Source organism: Microtus ochrogaster, chromosome 4, assembly GCF_000317375.1.
Source record: "Microtus ochrogaster isolate Prairie Vole_2 chromosome 4, MicOch1.0, whole genome shotgun sequence".
Taxonomy (NCBI): domain Eukaryota; kingdom Metazoa; phylum Chordata; class Mammalia; order Rodentia; family Cricetidae; genus Microtus; species Microtus ochrogaster.
The window spans coordinates 27,280,938-27,302,960 of NC_022011.1; the positions used below are offsets into that span (position 1 = coordinate 27,280,938).

Genomic DNA, 22,023 nt, shown 5'->3' on the forward strand with positions numbered 1-22,023 from the left:
AGACCAGGCTGGTCTCGAACTCACAGAGATCTGCCTGCCTCTGCCTCCCGAGTGCTGGGATTAAAGGCGTGCACCACCATCGCCCAGCTCTGGTTCATGGTAAAGCAATGATGTCAAACACATCTGGCCCACTAATAGGGTTGTTTGGGGACTGGAGATGTCCCAGTGGGCAAGTATTCTTCTACAAGCTTTATGAATTTGGATTCCCCAACATCCACATAAAAAGCCAGGTATGGTTGAAGTGGTTGTAATTCTACTCCTGCAAGGTGAAGATGAATCTAGAAGCCCCTCAGTGTGTGTGTGTCTCTGTGTGCGTCTGTGTGTGCGTCTGTGTGTATGTGTTGTGTGTATCTCTTTGTGTGTCTGTGTGTGTGATTCCCTGGCTAGCTAGCTTAGCCCAAATAGCAAGTTCCAATTCAATGACAAACACTGTCTCATGAGAGCACAGTGGAAAACAAGAGTAGACAACACCTCACATTGTGCTGCGGCTTCCACATGTGCACAACGCACACATACACAAACAACACACGCACAGACACACATAGAGACATACACAACACAGACACACACAACAGGCTCAATCTGGACTAAGGAGGATTGCCACTGGTTATATAAAAGTCAGCATTCCTCAGAAACTTGGAAAGCCCTTTCCCCTCTACCAAATGGAGCTATTTCTCTTATCTTTGGCAGAAGGGACAAATGCCTACCCCTGGTGCCTATTAGCATACCAAAGCATATGCTGCCCTCCAGGCTCCCTCAGCTTCACAAATATCTCTTACACTTTAAAAAGTCCTTGCTAGCCTGAAGGAACATGGCCCCATTCCTAGCTTCTTCAGGAGTCCCAAGCCTGATTATGACATAAACAAACAAATTTTTTTTTTTTAAAAAAAAGCAACCAGCAAGAGGGTATAAAGGGCCATGTGCAGAATAATCCCCCCAAGGCCCTTGGAAACAAAGATCTTGGTGATGTAACCACACTGGGCTTGCACATTTTCCCAACTCCTCAGGCTGTGAACAAAACCAGGCAGCCTCCCCCCCTCCCCTAGACTCCCTCCAGCTCACAGGTTTCCCTTCCCCCAGCAACTCAGTCTCCTTATAACCTTGCTATTTCAGCCAAGCCTACTAGTGCATTCTCTCTCTCTCTCTCTCTCTCTCTCTCTCTCTCTCTCTCTCTCTCTCTCTCTCTCTCTCCTACAATAAAATTGTAGCATACATAGAACAGTCATGTCATCAGTTTAGGCAGATACAACCTAGAATCCCCTGGGAAGAGAGCCTCTGTGAGAGGTCCTCTGTATGTGGTTGGCCTTGTGGGCAAGTGGGGTTAGCTTGATCGCTAATTGATGTGGGAAGAGCCAGGCAACTGTGGGTGGCACCGTTCCCTAGGCACAGTGTTCTGAATGATGAAAACAATAAGCTGAACACGGCAAGAGAGCATGCAGCACGCAGTCCCTTCTTTCTGCTCACGTCTTTGGATGTGCTAGGACCAGCTGCTTCAAGCCCCGGCTGCTGTGGCTTCGCTTCAGTGTGAACCATAACTAGAACTGGGAGCTGAAACAAACCCTCAGTTTCTTGCCTAGTTGTTGCGTCCGCGTATTTCATCACAGCAACAGAAACGAAACTAAAACAATTCTTAAACCTGTTTTTCAGGTTCTAAGGATGGTTACTTTGTTTTCTGTTGAGCTAATGAGAATCAAAGTCCAGGTCTCAACTCAGCACTTTCTGTCCCGACTGAATCTGAAGCACCTCCCCGAAAGGCTAGAAGATTGGTGGTTCAGCTGCCAGATGACAAACCTTGGGACGCAATGGGGCCTTCAGGGCTCTGACCTCAACAGTATTTGAATCTCTGATGGGCTCTTCAAGGGGTTTGTCATATTCCTGAGATATGCAACCATCAGGGTGGAGTCCTCTGTCCAGGTGACAGTCTTCTCCAGGGTGGCATCTTCAAACTCCCTGCTCGGGAATGGGACACTCAGAACATTCTAGTCCAGGCAGTGCTTTCTTTGCATGTGACAATACTCCCCTCTACTGGAGTTCATGGATTTTGCTACAAATTTGTATTAAAAATCTAATGGGGCTTTTAAGCATTCTTATATGTAACAATGTGGCAGAATGGTGTTAGGTTTGTTTTGTTTTGTTTTTTGCTGTTTGTTTAACAGATGTATGTGTCCCATGTCATCTGCTAAATGCTGTTTGGCAATATTCAAACACGGCCACCATCTTCATGAGACCATCTGTGCCCACTCACAAAGGATCATCACAACTGAGATTACTGACCATTGACACTTCCTCATGGAAGAGGGGGCAGGGGACAGGAGAGTCATGGGACCCTCACCTGCGAATCCAGACATTCCTCCCAAACAGTTTTACTCAATTCTGCCACGACTGCATGTGACTTCAAGATCTCAAGGAGGGCCTAGAGTATATAAGCTGGGAAAGACTGGAGGATGGGGGCTCCATCTACACAGCCGTGGGTGAGCCATCATCCACGATGGGTGCAGACCTTCAGTGTGGCTGCTTTAAGGTTACCTACACTCCTGCTTGGAACTGCTCACCCGCTGTGTGTAAGTAAACCTAATGAGTTTCTTATCTACCCCAGGTGAACTTTGGTGGGATCAAACTGTGGTTTGTAGGTTTGTCATGGAAACTGGAGGAGACTAGCTGTTACCTAGTCTCCCCTGGGGTGAATATTCTCACAACAATAGGACAATTAACACACGCACATTTCCTTAACCTCAGTTACCAGTGTCACAAAGGACAACCAGTCTTTCCCCATCGCTCTCCACCTTATATATATGGCTCTCATGTAGCGCTCTCACGTGAGCCCAGAGCTCACCGATACAGCTGGTTAGCCAGCTTACTTGCTCTGGAGGCCTGCCCTTTTCTGAAGAGAAACAGAGAAGGACTGGATGGGGGATGGGGGTTTACAGTGGTGGAAAGGGCTGGGAGGAGAGGAGGGAGGAAAAACTGTGGGTGGGATGTAAAAACAAAACAAAACACATGCACACGTACATATATACGTACGTACATACATACATACAAACATACATAGCACTTGCTGTTTGGTAGAGGACCTAAGTTAAAGCACCTGTAACTCTAGCTCCAGAGGATCTGACACCTTCTTCTGACCTCTGGGGTCACTTCAGCAACACCAGCTGGTTTAAGGTTTTTCTCAATAACATAGCCATTGTTGCACACTAAGTACCTGTTGGGAGCAGTGAACCCCCAGGTCCTGAATTTCTTGTAAACAACTTGTTTTCCTCTGCTCTGAGACAGCCTGCAGCTGCTCTGAGCATGAGACCCTCAGGAGTTCCTGATGGCAGGGGAGTGATTTCTGGTGGGTTTGGCTGGGAAGTGGCTATCCCTATATAAGCTGCACCTGAACACAATAAAGGGGCATTCTTGGGACATTCCTGTTTCAAGCATTCTGGATTCAAGGATGACCCATGTCTCTGTCTGTGTGTCTGTCTGTGTTTCAATCTCCAGCCCTTTGCCCGGTTCACGAACTGTATGGTAGCACATAGAACACAGACGGGCATGGTGTGCTACAAGTACCCACATTTCTGGGCCTCTTTCTTGGCTTTCAAATAGATCCTACAGCTATCTGCTCACAGTTTTAATTACTGTACCCTCATCATTTTGTTTTGCTTTATTCCCAGAGCTTTGGACACGCTGGGCAGGTGCTTTACCACTAAGCTACAACCCCTACCTTCTTTTGATTTATTATTATTTGGAAACAGGGCCTTACTAAATTGCCCAGACTGGTCTTGACCTCTTTCTATAGCTCAAGCAGTACTTGAACCAGTGATCCTCATGGTTCGGCCACTCCAATAGCTTGGATCGCAGGCCTGCACCACCAGGTCTGGCTGACTATCAGTCTGTTGAAGATCCTCTCCCAGCTTCTTCCTGAAGGCATCATCATTGGTACCCAGCTGGGGAATAAGAAAATATTTCCCGGGGGCTGGAGAGATGGCTCAGCGGTTAAGAGCACTGGCTGCTCTTCCAGAGGTCTTGAGTTCAATTCCCAGCACCCACATGGTGGCTCATAGCCATCTATAATGAGATCTGGTGCCCTCTTCTGGCCTGCAAGCACACATGGAAGGAATGTTGTATACATAATAAATAAACAAAAACAAAAAAAGAAAATATTTCCCTATGCCCTCTAGGAAGAAAACTCTAGAAGCCTCACTTCTTAGAGTAGAATGAAAAGAGATCTTTAAAGTCACAGGATCAAATGTAGGCTTTGCCTCTCACTCACGCTTTTGCCTTGGTAAGTCAACTGACCCCACAAGGTCCATCTTATCCACAGGCTGAAGTAGCAGATGTGAGAATTAGAGCATGCACTATTCCTGACGGTGGATATGGTGTCTGTTACATATCAGCTCTTCTGTTTCCCTCTGTACCGCAGCACAAACACAAACCCAAGATCTTTCTGTATCCACCTCCTCGGGTCTAAGCCTCATCTTTGGAGCCCACTTGTACACCTCACACTCCCCTCCCTGGATTTGTTCCCCTCCCTGTATTAAAATCTTTTTTCAAAACTGACAGTCAAATTCTCTATGCTTAGGAGGCACCGTGATGCAAGGAGAGGCAGAAGATGGGCAGGATACAGTGGGAGTTCAGAAGCCAGCTCTGTGTGTTAGACTACAGTGTCTGGTTGTTGGGCCAGTGTGCACCAATGGACAAGTCAGAAAATCACCCTCAGTGTGTGGAGCAGAGAGTGGGCTCCAGGGAGCGAACCTGGGTGCAAAGACGGGCTGCAGTGAGATGGGACAGGAACCACAGGAGCAGTGGACCAGAAAGAAATAGAAACCAGTGCCATTTGGATACTGTAGCAGAAGGCAGCACAGGAGTTGTGAGTCATGTACCTGAGCTAGAAGAATAGACCGGATAGCTCTCTTTGTTCCTTTTCCATAGTGCCTGCTTTCGACATAAATGTCTTCTCTGAGAGGCCTGTCCTGGCTATCCGATCCACTAGGGCAAACTCTTCCGAAACAGCAGGTCCTCGTGTGGACAGGCCAGCCTCAGGTGCTATGAAGCCAAAGGCAGATACAGGCAGAGGAAGAATCGGAGAGCACAGTTTATTGGCAGACTTACCAATAAATGTATTAGTTTTGGGAGACAGCAAAACCAACTGGATCCCACCATATGAGTCAGAAAGAGAGTCACATATACGGGTTAGGGTGAAGTGACTGGACCCTGACTGGGATGTACGTGACTCATCTTAAGTCCTTATCAAAGAGCACAGATTGGAGCCTGGATCTGCTTGGAAGGCCCTATGCGTCCGTCATTCTCAGGATTTGGTCTACCTACAGTCTGAGGCGAGGCCACACACCAAAAAATGGACTGTGGATTCTCCAGGACAGACATGACAGTCCAGATTCGAGATGACTGTGGTTGTATCAAGCAGAATCCATACATACAGAGCCTACGCCTGCCTTCTGCCTCCGTTTTTGCGGTTATTTTAATGTGTCTCTCCCTCAGTCTGTAACCTGAATGAGAACAGGAGCAGGATCATTTTAAACGAAAGCCCACCATGGGGCCTAGAACACAGCAGACAAGTGAGGATGAAATGAATAAAAATGAATGAACGTGGCCCAGCCAGGAGGCTGGTAGGGAGAAGATTCGTAGGCTATCCATTTGCAGCATGGCCTGAAGCTTTTCAGGGTGCAATAGGAAGCATGGGCTGGGTCTCTGGCAGGTAGTCCTCTCGGGGGAGAACCCTTGGCAAGGGCCAGAAAGTACCTAGGCAGGGTCAAACAGAATGTCTTGCCAGAGAATTACCCAGAGTGCTTCGTGTGGGCTTGTACACTTTCGTGTACACACCTGAGCGGGTGCATGGGCATACACGTGTGGTTGTGGAAGCCAGAGGATTCTTTGGGTGTTCAGCGCCAGTCACCTCATTTTTTGTTTTTGTTTGGCTTTGGAGATAGGGTCACTGGCTGGCCCGGATTCACCATGTAAGATGGACTGGCAAGCCAGCCAGCTCCAGGGATCCTCCTGTCTCCACCTCTCCCCAACGCTGTGCTTACAATCGTTTCCCCACGCATTCTAGACGTGAACTCAAGTTCTCCAACGCTTTACCATCTGAGCTGTCCCCAGTCCTAGGGGTCCTCATTCAGCATGCAAACTCAGATCCCTCAGTTCCTTGCCCAGGCACCGAAGTGCCCAGCACGGTCCCTGGAGGAGCTGAAACAGCGAGCACTCAGATCAAGAGAAGCGCGTACGTAGTGGGCAAAGAGGCAAGGGGCTGAGAGGGTGACTCTGGGGACAAGTGTCAGGCTGCAGGCCAAGCAGCGAGTCAGGTGCCCTGAGGCTACTTGTTCCCCCCACTCCCCCACCTCTCTCGGGACCTTTAGCTGCACTTGGCTTCCAGCCGGAGGGAACTCCTTCGCTCCGCCGCACAGCTCTGCCTCCCGATTGGCCCATGCGCAATCCATCGTCCCACTTTGACCAATAAGACCGGCGAGGTACAGGAAGCCGGAACAGGAAGTGAGGCAGGGTCCGGCGGCGTCCCCTGCTAGCAGCTGTTGCGGGTTATCATGAGATGCCTTGGGCCAGGTTTGAGGGCTCGGCGCCTGTTCCCACCCCGCTACCCGCCGCAGCCGCCGGGGCCTCGGGCGCCTCGGCTGTGCAGCGGGCTCACGGGTGGCGCCATGGACGAGCTGCTGCGGCGAGCCGTGCCACCCACGCCGGCCTATGAGCTGCGCGAGAAGACGCCTGCGCCCGCCGAGGCGCAGTGTGCCGACTTCGTGAGCTTCTACGGCGGCCTGGGAGAGACGGCCCAGCGCGCCGAGCTGCTCAGTCGCCTAGCGCAGGGCTTCGGCGTGGACCATGGCCAGGTGGCCGAGCAGAGCGCCGGGGTGCTGCAGCTGCGCCAGCAGTCGCGCGAGGTGGCCGTGCTGCTGCAGGCCGAGGACCGGCTGCGCTATGCGCTCGTGCCGCGCTACCGCGGCCTCTTCCATCACATCAGCAAGCTGGACGGCGGCGTGCGCTTCCTGGTGCAGCTGCGGGCCGATCTGCTGGAGGCGCAGGCCCTCAAGCTGGTGGAGGGGCCGCACGTCCGGGTAAGGCCCCACCCGGGGCCCTCGCCTCCACCCCTGGGCCCTGCCCCTTCCTCCCTGCTTCCTAGGTCCTTATCCAAGCCCCCTGCTGCCCTCCGGCTCCGCCTTGCCGGCAGCAGGTACACAGTGCTTATGCGGTACATGGCATTGGTGCTGTCTAGTGGGTACCCATTGCGCTTACTCCAAAGTAGCTCTCTTTTAAACTGCGCTGTACCTGAACAAGGATGGAGCGCCTACCCCGAGCGCGGCACCGCCCTGACAGGTTACAAGAGCTGTACCTAGATGGCCAGAAGTGAAGGTCACCATCGTCTTAGTTTCCAAAGCCTCCAGCCTTCTTTCTGTGCACGACTCTGGGTAGGAGATTTGCCTCCGAGCTCAGCCCTAGACGCAGTGATTCTGAATTTACTTTTTAGTACGTGAACTAATGAGCTGCTTACCCAGCAAGATCACGTAGCTTGCAAGTAACGGAGGTTTAAGTAGCTGTGACCCAAAAGATTGTCCAAGGTTGCCCCCAGCCCTTTACCGTTACCATTAGATAGAGAGGAAGACTGGCCGGACCCTGAGTTCTTGCACAGTGATACCAGCATTTCAGAAGTTCCTGTCCTTCCAAGGTTCATCTACTTTTTCAAAGCCAAACAGTGGAGTGATTCTGTCCAAACTCATTTGAGAACTCTGAAACAGGCATGACAGTTTTTTCTTCCAGTCCCTTGTTTTGGGTGGTATGCATCTCCTTTACGGTGAAGGGCATAGATAGCTTCCAATGCCCATCCAATTCCAAATTCTGATTCTGGGAGTTCCTTTGCCAGCCGGGCTCTCAGCTCACCGTGGCTGCTGACACTGTAACACTGAGACTGACTGTGGGGAGGCGCTTGCTTCTGGCCATCAGAAGCAAGACACACTTAGACATTTTACATACAGGTCCCCTTGCTTTTTAGCCTTGGCCGTCCTCGTAAGGGAGAAAGACACTGCCGACTGCCGGCCAGGAGTCATGAATGAGGCTTAGAAGTATTTGTCAGCAAAGAGGGAATAGCCACAGCCTGACCTTTGCCCTTCTATATGGTGCACGCTTTGGAGGCCCTGTGTGTTCCTCCACCTAGATCTAGGCTAACTGCCCTGTAAGTACACAGTTAAGCCAACCAGCTGCTTTATCCTTCTCACGGTTCTATAACATTTTCTCAGTTAAGTCATTTTGATAATAGAGATTTTATTCCTCTCCCTAGCGTTTGTCGGCCAGGATTTGGTATTGTCACCTGTCACCAGAAGAACTAGAGTATGGATGTGTACATGCATGAGCCAGAGGTCAACCTGGAGTGTCGTCCTCAGAAGCTGTCCGCCTTAGTTTCTGAGACAGGCTCTCACTGAGACTCGGGACTCGCCAGTTAGATTAGGTGGGCTGCTCAGTAAGCCTTTCTGCCTGTTAGGCAGTGGAGTACCTCCTGAGCACTCTAGCAAATTCTGTGTTCTAATAAGTTCAGTGTTCATTGTGTGCTTTTTCTGTGTTAGAGCATAGTTTATTTTTTGACAGGGACAGAGATTTCAGTATATCAAGTGCCCCCCCCAGTGGCCTGTGAGCTAGACTGTACTCTTTCTTGGCCCCACCCTTTTATCCCTGATAGTAGTTTTGCCTACCTTCCCCCCAGCTCTGGACTCTCCACAAGGCAAAGCAACTTTCCCTCACATACCCCAAAGAGGTCACTCTGGAAAGCCAAGCATCTCAGAAGAGGCCGGACTTTCCACTGAGAGAAGAGCAGCCTCCACATGCAGTGGGGCTGAGTGCAGCAAGCAGTGGGGAGCGGGGGACTGACAGGCTGATGGTTCTGGGGGCTCTCGGGCATCTCAGCTTCTCCTGTGACTCATAACTGCTGTGTTAATGAGCAGAAAGCACAGGAGACTGTTTCTGTTGCCTATTGTGTGACCTGGTGACCTGGACGCTCGCTGTGGTTACTTCCGTCCAGAACAGCAGTTATAGAAGCAGACAGTGAGACTTCTTACCTTTAGCCTACATCCCCTGTTCTTGCGTCCAGAATCACATGCCACAGCTGTCAGCAGCCCAAAATAGAAGAGGCTTCCAGAGGAGAGGTGTCATCAGTGGAGCCAGGGTTCCTGGCCTTTTCCTGCCATGTCAAAATGTAGTCCATCATGCCTGCACAGCCAGCCTGTCCCAGCCCCACAGTGAGGGCACAGAAGCAGCTCCCCAAGCCCCAGAGGATGGGTGTAGGATATGTTTGCATTTTTCCCTAGGGATAGTTAGTGTTTCTTAGCTTACTCTTTTAAAGGTCTTGAGACCTTGGAAGGATGATCAGGGTCAGGTGCAGAGTATGCAAAAGCTTCTTTGTTCTGTTTTGGAGACCAGACTGGCTTCAGAGTCATAGAGATCAACCTGCCTCTGCCTCCTGAGTGCTGGTTTGTACCCCCACTATGCCAAGCTGGTTTTTTTTAAATCCTTGTGTATGTGTCGTGGGTACAAATGCACATAGCATCAGTGGTCAGCCACGGGCGCTGGCCCTTGTCTTCCAGCTGCTCACTGCTGCGAATGCTACAGGCCTGCAGCTTCCAGGTGTCCTCTTGACTCTCCTTAGGAAAGCTGTGTCCATGTGTCCAGCTTCCACTCAGGTTCTGGAGACCCACTCAGCTTTGCATTTTCAAGTGGGAGGCGCTTTACCCATTAAGCAATCTTGAGCCAGGGTTCATAAAAGGCTATCCTGTGTTGCCAGCCCGTGGCTCTCCAGTCACCATTCTCAACATCTTCTCTGTCTTCTTGGGGATTAGTGTGGGGGTGAATGCTTTGACTAAGGTGAACTTTGCCCTGCAGAGCCTTCACCTGAGGTGTTTTTTTTTTGTTTTTTTTTTTTTTTAATGAGATTGAGAACATAAGGTGAAGGACCTGTATAGCTTCCACCCAGCTGCTTTCCCAGTTTGTGTCCTTCCCAGGACGGGCAACTCTCATGCACCCTGCAAGCGGTCCGTTCCAGCTCCTTCACCCTCTCCCATGAGCCATTCAAAACCCTCTCTCACATTGAACAAGGTTCCTTGGTCCTGGGTTTGTACTCTGCACCCTGTAAAGCTGCCCAGGACAAAACTATGCCTCCTCTGTGTCCTGGTACTTAACTGCATGAATGGAAAAGCCGTGTGTATGTAAAGACTTTTCTTTAGATGTGGAAGGTCGCCGCAGTGAACCAGAAGCACTGGCTGTTTACTGTTCCGTGTGTCACTGTGGAATTCACCTGTGAGTAATAGACCCACAGTCACAGAGGTCTGTGTAGCAGAGAAGTTGGTCGCTTGGGTCGAAGTCTGGAGTGAAGCAGCCCCAGGCTAACCCTGCTCTTCGGTGTACTGTTCTCTGAAAAACCATCACAGTCACCTCCTGGCCCAGTGTGACTGCTCTAAAATTTTCTATCCCAGCAACTACCAGCTCACAGTGGAAAAGACAAAAGAAAAAAGTCAGCAAAAGCCATGCTCCTGATGTCATTGAAGCTCCCAAAGCCATTACAAGACCCCTCTGCTTACAGCTAGCTCATTGTCCAGAAGTCAGGCACATGGTCACTGCCATGTGCAGTACAATCTTAATTCTACAGCCATGAGCCCGGCTGGAAGCATGGGTATGGACTCTGAGACATCAGGATATAGAAGTGTATGTCTGTCAGTGGGTGGATAGACTCCTGGGGGGACACTGGCTTCTCTGAGGCTGCCTTCCTCTCTCTTGCCCAGGAAATGAATGGAGTACTGAAGAGCATGCTGTCCGAGTGGTTCTCCTCTGGCTTCCTGAGCCTGGAGCGGGTCACCTGGCACTCCCCCTGTGAGGTGCTTCAGAAGATCAGTGAGTGAGTATGGCGGCCGTGGCCTGCACAGCTTTTACTTCACCTGATTTATGAACACACTAGGTGTGGGTGCTGGACTATTATAACAGGGAGGGTGGAGATTGGGGTGCACCCCAGAAAGACCCTGGCCAGTCTGTTAGTCACCCAGGGTTATTTAAAGCAAATGGCCTCGTCACCAAAGCTGTAGGGACTAATTGGAACAATTGGCCTGAGAGGTCAGAATGGTGCTATTTCATCCAGTTATTAATATACCCGCCAGCATAATCACGTCACGATCAGGGCTCAGTGCAACACATACCCTGTTGTCCTGCCCACACTCCACACTGGCCCGTATAATTGAGGGCCAGAAAGCATCCTGGGATATAAACCTTGGTAGTGTCTACTATTCTTCCCCATGCTGGAAGTAGGAACATGTGGGATAAGGCTGGAGACATGGGTATCCACCAGTGTTGGCAGCATGGGAATTTATTTCCAAAGTAAAGATAATAAACAGTTTTCAGCAGCAAGAAATTCCAGTAGGTTTGCCTGAAACTGCTGCATAAATGCACCTGAGAACCCCACCAAGTCCTCTGAAAGGAGGTGTTGAGTGGGCAGTACATGCTGTCATCCCAGTCCACGGAAGGCTGGTGCAGGAAGATCATCCAAAGCTCAAGGTCAGCCTCGGTGATAATATCAGACCAGCCAGGGCTGTAAAGCAAGACCCTGTGTCAGGACACAGTGGTGTTAGACACAGAGCAGAAGTGGCTAAGGAGATTGGACTCAGCCCTTGATAGTTTATAATTCTCGCATCTGTCTAATCTCTGTATTGCTTGGTCAGGTGTGAGGCTGTGCATCCTGTCAAAAACTGGATGGACATGAAGCGGCGTGTGGGGCCATACCGGAGATGCTACTTCTTCTCCCATTGCTCCACCCCTGGGGAGCCCCTGGTTGTCCTGCATGTGGCTTTGACGGATGACATTTCCAACAACATCCAGGTACTTACAGGTGGTCCTTTCAAGACAAAATAGGCCTATCACTGTGTGTGTGTGTGTGTGTGTGTGTGTGTGTGTGTGTGTGTGTGTGTGTGTGTGTGTGTGTTGGAAGTCTTCTACTACATAGGTCTCAGTGACTAAATTTAGGTCATAAAACTAGGCAGCAAGTGCCTTTACCACTGATCCTTCTTGTCTGACCCCAGTATTTTTGTGTGTGTGTGTGTTGTTTTTCAACTAAGTCTCAACTATGTAGATCAGGCTAGTTTCAAACTCACAGAGATCTGCCTGCTTCTGCCTCCCAAATCCTACATGACCTTGCCCAGTTTCCAAGTATGTTTTAGATGGTGATCTTTAGTATGGTTTTATCCCTTTTTAAAAGACTCTAAACTCTGATGGATAGTGTGACTGGATAGGTAAAATCTCCTGGTGTGTAGTTTCAGGCCAGGCTAAGGATAAGCACTCACCTGACTGTGGTGACTTCGAATTGAGAAGAGCTTGTTGTTGGGGGAGGCTGCTTGCTTGTTTCCTGGCTTCCCAGACTCCCAAAATAATCATACAGAAACTATATTATTGAAATTACTGCTTGGCCAATCACTTATGCATATTGCTATCTAGCGTCTTTCTCCTCTGGTGACTCCTTGGCTTTTCTCTGATTCTGCCTGTGTTGACTATAGTTTCTCTCCTGCCTGATCCCATAACCTGTTCAGCCCCAAAGAAACACACAGAGGTCTACATTAACTATAAATGGTTGGCCTATGAGCTCAGGCTTCTTATTAATTCTTATAACTTACATTAACCCATAATTCTTGTTAAATTTTGAAGTCAAGCCATTTCAAAATATATATGTTGTATTAATCCAGCAGCATTTGTAATCAAATGTCTTTTAGCAGCTATTGTTCCTTTCTCAGCTGTCAAACAATTCAAAGACAACACTACAACATACAGTATCCATACTCTCTGTGTATTTTCCATCTTTGTGTGGCTTTATTTTAAACTCTATTTCTTTTACTTTTTGATTTTTGTTTTTGTTTGTTTGTTTGAAACTAGGTTTCTCTGTGTATCTTTGGCTGTCCTGGCACTCACTCTGTAGAGCAGGTTGTCCTTGAACTCACAGAGATCCACCTGCCTCTGCCTACCAAGTGTTGGGATTAAAGGTTTTTGCTATCACACTCAACTGGCCTGCTCTCTCTATATATCTTTTCCAGCCTGGCTATATTCTGTTAAGCCATTGGCTGAAAACAGCTTCTTTATTTATTGACCATTAAAAGCAGCACACATGCAGAAGGACCTCCCACACCAAGAGCTTGAGTCTATTAATAGGACCCTGTGGGATGGCAGAGAAGTGCAGAGCAGTATGCTGTGGCATTTGGGAGGCAGCTTGACAGACAGATGGGCGTGGTTCTGTGTACTGCTGCAAACTAGGAGCTGTCGAGGAGCTGAAGTTGTGAGGGCTTCACTTGCCCTTCCTGTGGAAGCTGGTCCTTTGCAGGCTTCTAGTAGGAAGGTATGGACAAGCATGTGACATTGGGGAGAGTGGATCACAGCCACACGGTAAGACCTGCGGACAGATGAAAGCAGTGAGATCCCTGGGGAGAGCAGGTTTGTTCAGAGCTAGAAGATGTGGGGAGGGCTCCGAGGTCTGGATAGACATTACAGAGATAAATAGATCATGAAGCATGGTGAGTTAGAGTCCCTGGCCTCGGCTTCCCAGCTGGGGAGCTCAGATGATGAGCATCAGACAGATGGGCTCATGTTCTTGATGAACAGAGACAATGTCCTTCAAAGTTCCACGCCTTCGAACTGGCTTGGGAACTAGTGTTGCTGGTGCTTCTCTGGGGCAGCTTGGTATATGTGTTAAAGTTCAGAATATATTCCTTTTTATTGTTGTGTTAAGGAGCGGCGGGGCTGTGTCCCCAGCACCCCACTGCCCGCAAGGCTAGCTTTACCCGAAATAATTACATGGACACTGTATTCATTTAATCACTGCTTGGCCATTTCTATCTAGCCTCTTCTAGGCTAACTCTCACACCTGGACTAGCTCTAATAATCTGTGTGTAGCACCCCAAGGTGTGCTTACCGGGAAGATTCTAGCCTACGTCCATCCTGGGTCGGAGCTTCATCGCGTGTGTCTCAGAGAGCAGAGCTCTCGCCTCTGCCCGCAAGAGTGGAGCATCGTGTCTCTCTGAGGCGTCTGCCCCCCAGAGGAGAGCTGTCGAGTCTGAGCTCACTTCCTCTTCCTCCCAGCGTTCTATTCTGTTTACTCCTCCCACCTATCTTCTAACCAATGAGGGCCAAGCAGTTTCTTTTTATTTAACCAATGACCTTCCTCCATCATCTTATCTGAAAATTCAGCTCTGTGAGTTCAAGGCCAGCCTGGTCTACACAGTGAGGTCCAGGACTGTAGAGCTACACAGGGAGACCCTGTCACAAGATAAAACAAAACTCCCCACATTTAGTAAACAGTGAGAGCCAGTGAAGTCTGGCGTCAGCTAAGAGACTTCACAGCAGAAGTGATTCCTTAGCTTGCTTTGTGGAGGTGCCTGTGTGAATGTATTTTAGGAAAAATAAGAATGCATAGACAGTCCTTTAAAGGGCACATCTTACCCCAGTTGCCAGTGGCTTTGTGAGGAACAGAAGTACAAACTGAGCAGGGGAGCAGAGACAGCTCTGGGCAGAGGATTAAAAGAAATCTCCACGTGTGGCCCATTGCCCCCAACACGTTGCCCTTCACACAGTGTGTGAAGCAGCTTGTTCCAGAGGGGCCCGGGAAGACCAAAGGTGCTGCTCTTCAACAGAGCTGGCACGGGTCTCCAAGTGGTGAGCAGGGCGGTGTAAAATTGTCTCCTCCAGAGTTTTCAAAACAGGTGACCTGAGCCACCAGAACCTGAGAGTGGGGACGGAGACTAAAGTCTCCGCCAGCACTTCTGCTTCCTTTGTCCTGTGAGTAGTGACAGTGTGAGCAGCGCACATGGCGCCCTTCTGAGGCATGCTGCCCGTGTTTTCCAGGGCATCGTGAAGGAGGACCCTCCATCTGAAACGGAGGAGAGGAACAGAATCTCTGCTGCTGTCTTCTACTCCATCAGCCTGACCCAGCAGGGCCTGCAGGGGGTGGAGCTCGGGACCTTCCTCATAAAGCGAGTGGTCAAGGAGCTGCAGGTAAGTATGGTGAAGCAGCGCCCCAGCTCCAAGAGTCTCTGTCATCATGGCAGGTGGGCCCTGCCACCTCTCTGGGGAGACAGGATCCGCTTAGGAGGGGTTGGGAGGAAGGAAAGGAGGCAGAACAGCATCAGGTGCCACCAGGCCAGGCTAGGAACCGAAGGAGCAGGCATCTGAAGAATAGCATTGCACTGGCTGTGCAGCAAACATGCGTCATTTTACTAGCTGTGCAACACACATATGTCATCATACTGGCTGTGCAGCACACATGTATGTGTATGTCACAAGGACATGAGCTATCTGGAGAGACCTTGCCTGTTTTGTGGTGGCACACATCAGTCACGTATGTCAGCATGGCCAGCCCTTATAATACGGTTGACAGCCCTCTCTACCATGCCATACCAGACACTTCCTTCCTGTAGCCTTCAGGGCCTTGTGAGGGAAATTCGCAGGTCAGGCCAAGCAGTATGAAGGCAAATGCATTAGCTGATGTTGGTCTGATTTCCTTGACTTTGTTGCCCCGGAGGGACACGTTAACCTGTCCTGCGACAACAATGCAGCAGTTTCTCCTGGGCCCAGCTTTTCTGGCTGCCCTGTGGGGAGCTCAGTGGCCAAGTGAGGAGAGTCTGCCTCTGAGCTGCTGACAGAGACTGCATCGGCTGCTTCCTGCTCCCTCCCTCTTCTGCCCAGGCACAGCATACAGTGCAGACTCACAGGGCTGACCTCACAGCAGAGCCGGTTGCAGTCGAGGCATTTCCATGCTTGGCACTGCCTTACGCTAGTAATGCGGTTTGCTCATGTAAGGCAAGCAGCCCAGCCCCCCCCCATCCGCCCATTGTAACACTTATTTTGAGACAGAGTATCTCAAAGTTTTTTGTGCTGGGCTTGAACTCATGACCCTCCTGTCTCAGCTCCTGCATAACTAGCATGACAGGCTCGCACCAACATTCCTGAGAGGAATCAGATTTAGATAATTTCGTGTTTGGCAATTTGCTTTATCATCAATCTACCTCATCCCTCAGAGGTAGTGAAAGCAAATCTCCTGTTGTCTGCTGAAGGTGTTAACAAGTGATTCAGGGAGAGGAGACTCAAGAGGACAAGGAAGACAGGGAGAGAACAGGATCGAGGATTCTGGGTGATCCGCCCAAGACCATTTCATTGGCAGAGCTAGAAGCTTGACCCAGGAGCCTCCTGTGTCCTCTCCTGAATGCTGGCCCCGACGGGCTCACTGGGGTTACAGAGGCAGCACACTTGAGAGCCCCGGTGCTCACGAGAAGAGTACGGGAACCCGTTGACTCCTGGGCTGTTTTTCTAAATTGATAAGTAGGACATTACACACAGTGTAAACTCACATACGGAATGTAAGATAGCCCCAGCTGTGGAAGAGCGCAGAGAAGGCCAAAGGCACCCGACATGCTGGACTCAGAGCTGTGTGTCTTCACAGCAGTGGAATTTTCCCATAGTGGGCTTTACTATGTTTATAGCAGGGAGTGCTTATGTTTAAGACTGTCCGTAAGATCTCTGTGTGATTCATATGGTGGTGACGAAGCTGTGTCCTATGGTAATACGTCTTTACCTGACCCTGCTCTCCCCTCTGCCACCACTGAGGTAGAGCCGGCTGGACAGTCACACAACATGGCATCTGTATGTCAGTCAAGCATCCTGGCTCTGGGATCCTCCTAGGAGAGGTGTGGTGCAGAGAAAGTAAAGCCCACTGCCCGTCATTAGGGCCAGCTCTCTGCTTGTAAGCAAGCCGCCCACTCCTGACCTCTGTTTCACCACTGTCAGTGGTGTGACTGGAGATATCATGATTATAGGCTAGTCTTGGGAACACAAGATGCCTCCAGGCCTTGGCACTCACCAGCATCCTTGTGGACATGGCTTGAAAGAAAGAAAGTACAGCTCTGCCGTCAGCTGACCCTGCTGCCGGCTGCAGCACACGTAGGCTGTGTGTGGGGACTGTTCCAGTGTGTGTACCCCTGCTGACCTTGTGCTCTCTGCCTTCCCTTTTCCTACCTGCTGTGCAGAAGGAGTTTCCTCACTTGGGGGCCTTCTCAAGCCTGTCGCCTATACCTGGATTCACCAAGTGGCTTCTTGGGCTCCTGAATGTGCAGGGAAAGGAGCATGGGAGGAACGAGCTATTCACAGACTCAGAGTGCAAAGAAATCTCAGAGGTCACAGGTGACCCGGTTCACGAGAGCCTCAAGGGCTTCCTGAGCAGTGGTGAGTGGGTGAAGTCAGAGAAACTGGTGCAGGCCCTGCAGGGGCCACTGATGAGGTTGTGTGCCTGGTACCTGTATGGTGAGAAGCACCGAGGCTACGCCCTCAACCCAGTGGCCAACTTCCATCTACAGAATGGGGCCATGATGTGGCGTATCAACTGGATGGCTGACAGCAGCCTGAAAGGCCTCACTAGCTCCTGTGGCCTCATGGTCAACTACCGCTACTACCTGGAGGAGACGGGCACCAACAGAATCACCTACCTGGGCTCCAAGAACATCAAAGCCTCTGAGCAGGTCCTCAGCCTAGTGGCCCAGTTCCAGAAGAACAGCAAGCTCTAGGGACATCCTCCCAAAGCCTGGGCCCTTGCTCAGAAAGGAACTGTGTTTGATGGGCCAGGCTTACTCACCGTAGGAGCCTTTTCAGGGAAGCCACAGCTGTGCTGTGTCCCCTGACCTCAGCAGGCACTCAGGAGGCCCCACCTCAGCTGTCACTGTGCTGGCCGACTCACTGCTTGGAGGAGGTTCTGGTGTGGGTGCACACACTGTGGGAGATAGCACTGTGCTCCTCCAGAAGCTGCCCTGCTGCCCCACAACCTGTGCCTTCAGGAAGCTGGTGTAGGTGCACACACTGTGGGAGATAGCACTGTGCTCCTCCAGAAGCTGCCCTGCTGCCTCATGTCTTCCTCCCTGTCTCTGCCGTGGCTGCTATTGCAGCTTATAGCTCAGACTGGAGGCTTTGTGACATGTACAGGGCATAGTCGGCCCCTCAAGGATGCTGCTGCTTGAGGCCAGGGTTGGCTTATAGGGCTTAAATGAGATTCCAGTTCACAATGAACTGAAAAGTAAAGAACAAGTCTGTTCTAGAAACACTAAACATGATTGTTCACTACACACCTTTCTTCAAGTGTGCTACACTGTGTACTTTTCTTCAAGATCAGAGTCCTGGCAAGGCTCAGGGTCAGCTCTGAAATGTCCACAGCATCACATTCCCCAGCCAATCCATTGGGAACCGAGTATGGATGAAGTCAGGTGCAGGACGAGGAGCAGAGAAGAGGTGTGTATGTGTGTGGTTGTCTGTATCTCAGCATGTCTGCATGACTGAGAAGGTCTGTATGTGTTGATGTGTGTAACTGTGTGTATATATGCTTGTCACGGGGCTGGGGACGGGATGGTTTTTTGAGTGTATCTGTATGCATCTACATCCATCCACGTGCATCTGTGAGTGTCAAACATCAGCAGGCACAGGGCTCCTACTTTCAGTCATGCATGTCCCTTGCCTTTGTTGACTGCATCTTCTAGACCTTCCCAGACTGGCCTGTCGGTGCAGAGGGCTGGCTCCTGGAAGCAGCTGGGATTAGGAGCTAGTGTCCTCTTCACCCAACTAGAGGCAGGGAGTGGCCGAGGCAGGGAGACCTCCAAGGCATAATCTGTCCCCCAACTTCACTCAATACCCTGTTCTACAGGTCACCCTCAAACCGCCTGGCTCTCTGCATCAGCTTGCTGACCACCCTTTAAAGTGTAGTCCTGGAGCCCCTCCCTCCCCTGGCCTTCACCTGCTGCCAGCACTCCAGTAATGGCTTCCTTTGCTGTGTTCTTGGTGCTAGGTCATCTGACCTGTTGGGATCCTACCATGGCCTGACCCTTCTAGCCTGCAGGGCCCTCCAACAGCTCTGGAACCCCATCCTCACTAAGACCCATGGCAGGATGCTCCTGTTGACACAGATGGGAAAATAAAAGGACACTTCTCAGTAATCCCACTTCCCTTCTCAGGAGCTGGGGGATCTAAATGAAATGAGGATGGTGGGATGTGGGTCCTGGAATTAGCACAGCATTTGTGGTGTGGTAGATCGCTCTGGCCCCTTCCCAGGCCAGCTGGTCATTGTAGTTGCTGTCCCCCCATTGCCATCAGATAGCACTGCTGCGGGTCCCCTGCCTTGTCCAAAGGGTGCAGAAGGGTGGGGTTTGGGTTAACTGGTCCCTTGCTCACAAAGGCAGTCTATCCGGAGCCACATCAGCCCACACAGACCTTGAACCTGAGCTCGGGGTGCAGAACCAACTCTAGGTTCCCAGAACACTGAACTACTGGCAGGCAGAGAGCTGGGGAGGGATGTGGAGTTGGAAGGGGTACAGGGCTGTGGGGGACCACTGAACTTTGGGGGAGCAGAAATTGGGGTGCATGGAGCTGGGGATACACATAGTTGCGGGGGAACAGAGCTATCACTTCCCCTCCCCTCTTGTATGGCTGGTCTGCTTTGCCACTAGAGGCTGTCAACATGTGTTTCAGGGAGCCTCTCTTGTCTCCATTCCATGAATCTCATTTAGGCTGACTAAACAGCAGTTTTGGGCATGAGCCCAGATCGCAGATCCAAATCCCAGTGCGCCAGTAGCCACGTTTCAGGCATCAGCCCTTGAGTGACCATTGTTAAAATTTTTCATGTCACCCTGTGCATAAGGATTCAGTATTTTATGTCCTTGAATATAATCTAAGACTGAAAATAGGTGATTAAAAACAATAGTATCAATAGATTCTTGTTAGATTGTGGCTTCTTTCATAAAGGGGTAAGGCTGAAGAACTTGTCTGTGGCTAAAGTGCCAGGACCCACATAAAAATGGGACATGACGACACACACCTATAACCCCAGCACTGGGGAGACAGAGACCCTAGGACTCCCTGGAGCTCACCAGTCAGCTGTCTAGTCAGTCATAAGCCCTGACTTCGAAGCGACCTCAGAAGATAAACAGGAGGACAACAGTGGATGATACTTGATGTCAGCCTCTACACACACACACACACACAATGCTTCACACCCACAAGGGGGGTGGAGTGAGCACATTAGAAAACAAGAAGCATCACCAAAACCAGTCAAGCCTGAAATACTCTCGCATTCCACCATTTGTGAAGTGAAGGCTAACTCAAAAGTCGTAGGCTGTGCTGCCACCAACAGAGTGAAGCCTAGGCAGGCTCAAGAGGAAATACATCTGTGGCCACCAGCACCCTTGGCAGGAGGCCAGAGATACAGAGCAGAGCAGTGTCGGGACTCAAAGATGCCGTGTGCCCGCCTTTATCTCATGCAGATCTCACTGGCCTCCAGGGAGTCTTGACGAAGCCACTCAGCTATCTGTGAATCTTGCAAGCTGTGGACGTACGGCACAGCCTGGCCCAGGTCTGCAGCCTGTGGTTTCAAAGGAGAGTTCCTAGGACATGTTGTTTTAGGTCCCGGTGCGTTACTTTCCCCGGGGGGTCCATTTTTTTTAAAGTTGTTAATCACAAGCCAGACTTTTAGAATGTTTTTATTGTCCATCTGCTTCCACATTTGGTGTGTTTTCTCTGTTTTATCACATTTTTTCTATTTATTTATGCATGTATGTCGGCACTCATGCTGTGGCATTTGTGTGGAGGCCGGAGGACAACCCGAGGAGTCAGTTTTCTTCTATGGTGGGTCCCAGGGCTTGAACTCAAACAGTAAAGTGAGTCTTGGCATCAGGGCCCTTACAGGTGAGCCGTCTCGTGTGTTTGGTCTCTGTTGTCCCCTTTCTGTGCGCATTCTCTGGTACACCCTACCTGGGCCCTGCGCTCACAGGAGAAACTTGTAGGAAGGAACCTTCGTTAACTATTTACATATTTATTGTCAATTAACCAATGACTGACTTCTGTCAGCTGTGGTTGGTGTTCTCAAAATGTTTAATTTGGCTTTTTGGAAGCTTTAACACCTTTTGTAATAGAAACAATAGTTCAAATAAAGGCAGGATTCCTGCGCTAGCCTAGGAAGTCTGAAAAATAAAAGTAAAAAATAGCTTCAATAGCATATAGAGGAGAGGTTCATTTATTCCGTACAAGATGCATTTCTCTTTAAAGTATATATACAGGAGCAGAGGTCACCCAGTTTAATATTATCTCCCTATATGGCAAGTGTGAGACACCTCGAGCTGGCAAAGAATGGATATCCAAGCAGTACTTGTTGGCGTGGGGATGAATGGTTGAGTGATGCTCTTCCCTGTGGAAGAATTAGATGTCATAGTGTACTAATATAGGGAGCAAGTACACGTAGGCTACCTAAAACTGTACTGCACATGGGTCCTTAGATACCAGGACTCAGACCTGTATTGTAAGGAAACTTGTCCTAACCTCAATGAAAGGCAGGCTTTTTGGAATTATAAAGGAAGCAGATGACAATTTTTAAAAAGTTTTTAATTACGTTTTTAGTTATTGGGAGGGATGCAAAGCACAAACATGGAGGCCAGAGGAAGAGGCCTTGTGGAAGTCAGTTCTCTCCTTCCGCCATGTAGATGGGTCCCCCAGGATTGAACTCAGCTCATCAGGTCCGGAAGCACGTATCTTTGCCCACTGATCCATCTCTCCAACCTGTGCCTTTTCTTCTCCCGGCACAGAGAGGACCATCGCCTCCAGCCCTGGGAAGCACTGAGTTTATTGCTGCCACTCTTGGGAGCATAGGTGTGGAGTTCCAGGAGAACAGATGGATGTGGCACTCCAGCACCAGAGGGACTAGGCTCATGGCACAGCGCCTGGACTTGTGATTCTTAGGGAACTGAGCTCTTGCCTCTTCCACAGCTCCATCCCCGGAGAACAGTTACCCCTGTCTGGGCTGAAAGACAAGCACACCTGAGCAGCCCACGGTCAGCAGGCTGGGAGTGTAGGAGCCATGATTAGCAGCCATGGTCACCCACCCCAGTGTGCTCCTCCCCTAGCCAGCCATGCTCCTCCCAGTGTGCTCCTCCCCCTAGCCAGCCATGCTCCTCCCAGTGTGCTCCTCCCCCTAGCCAGCCATGCTCCTCC

General features: G+C 50.3%; 1 protein-coding gene across 5 annotated transcripts in view; it reads left to right on the top strand.

The window, feature by feature from the left end:
* The first annotated feature begins 6,493 nt into the window (after positions 1-6,493).
* The window catches only part of Mlycd (malonyl-CoA decarboxylase), a 36,641-nt gene continuing 21,111 nt past the window's right edge, over positions 6,494-22,023 (top strand). Inside the window, exons 1-6 of one of the 5 annotated variants that reach the window (XR_003376845.1) lie at positions 6,494-7,064; positions 10,770-10,882; positions 11,697-11,853; positions 14,857-15,006; positions 17,034-18,282; positions 20,304-20,724. Coding sequence is in view for 1 of the 5 variants with exons in the window: in XM_005345744.3 (XP_005345801.1) it covers positions 6,540-7,064; positions 10,770-10,882; positions 11,697-11,853; positions 14,857-15,006; positions 17,034-17,567 (1,479 nt within the window). In the remaining 4 variants the exon portion in view is untranslated. Of the gene's footprint in view, positions 7,065-10,769; positions 10,883-11,696; positions 11,854-14,856; positions 15,007-17,033; positions 19,751-20,303; positions 21,032-22,023 lie in introns of those variants that run through there. The other 4 variants (XR_003376843.1, XR_003376846.1, XR_258209.3 and 1 more) reach the window with 4 other exon arrangements.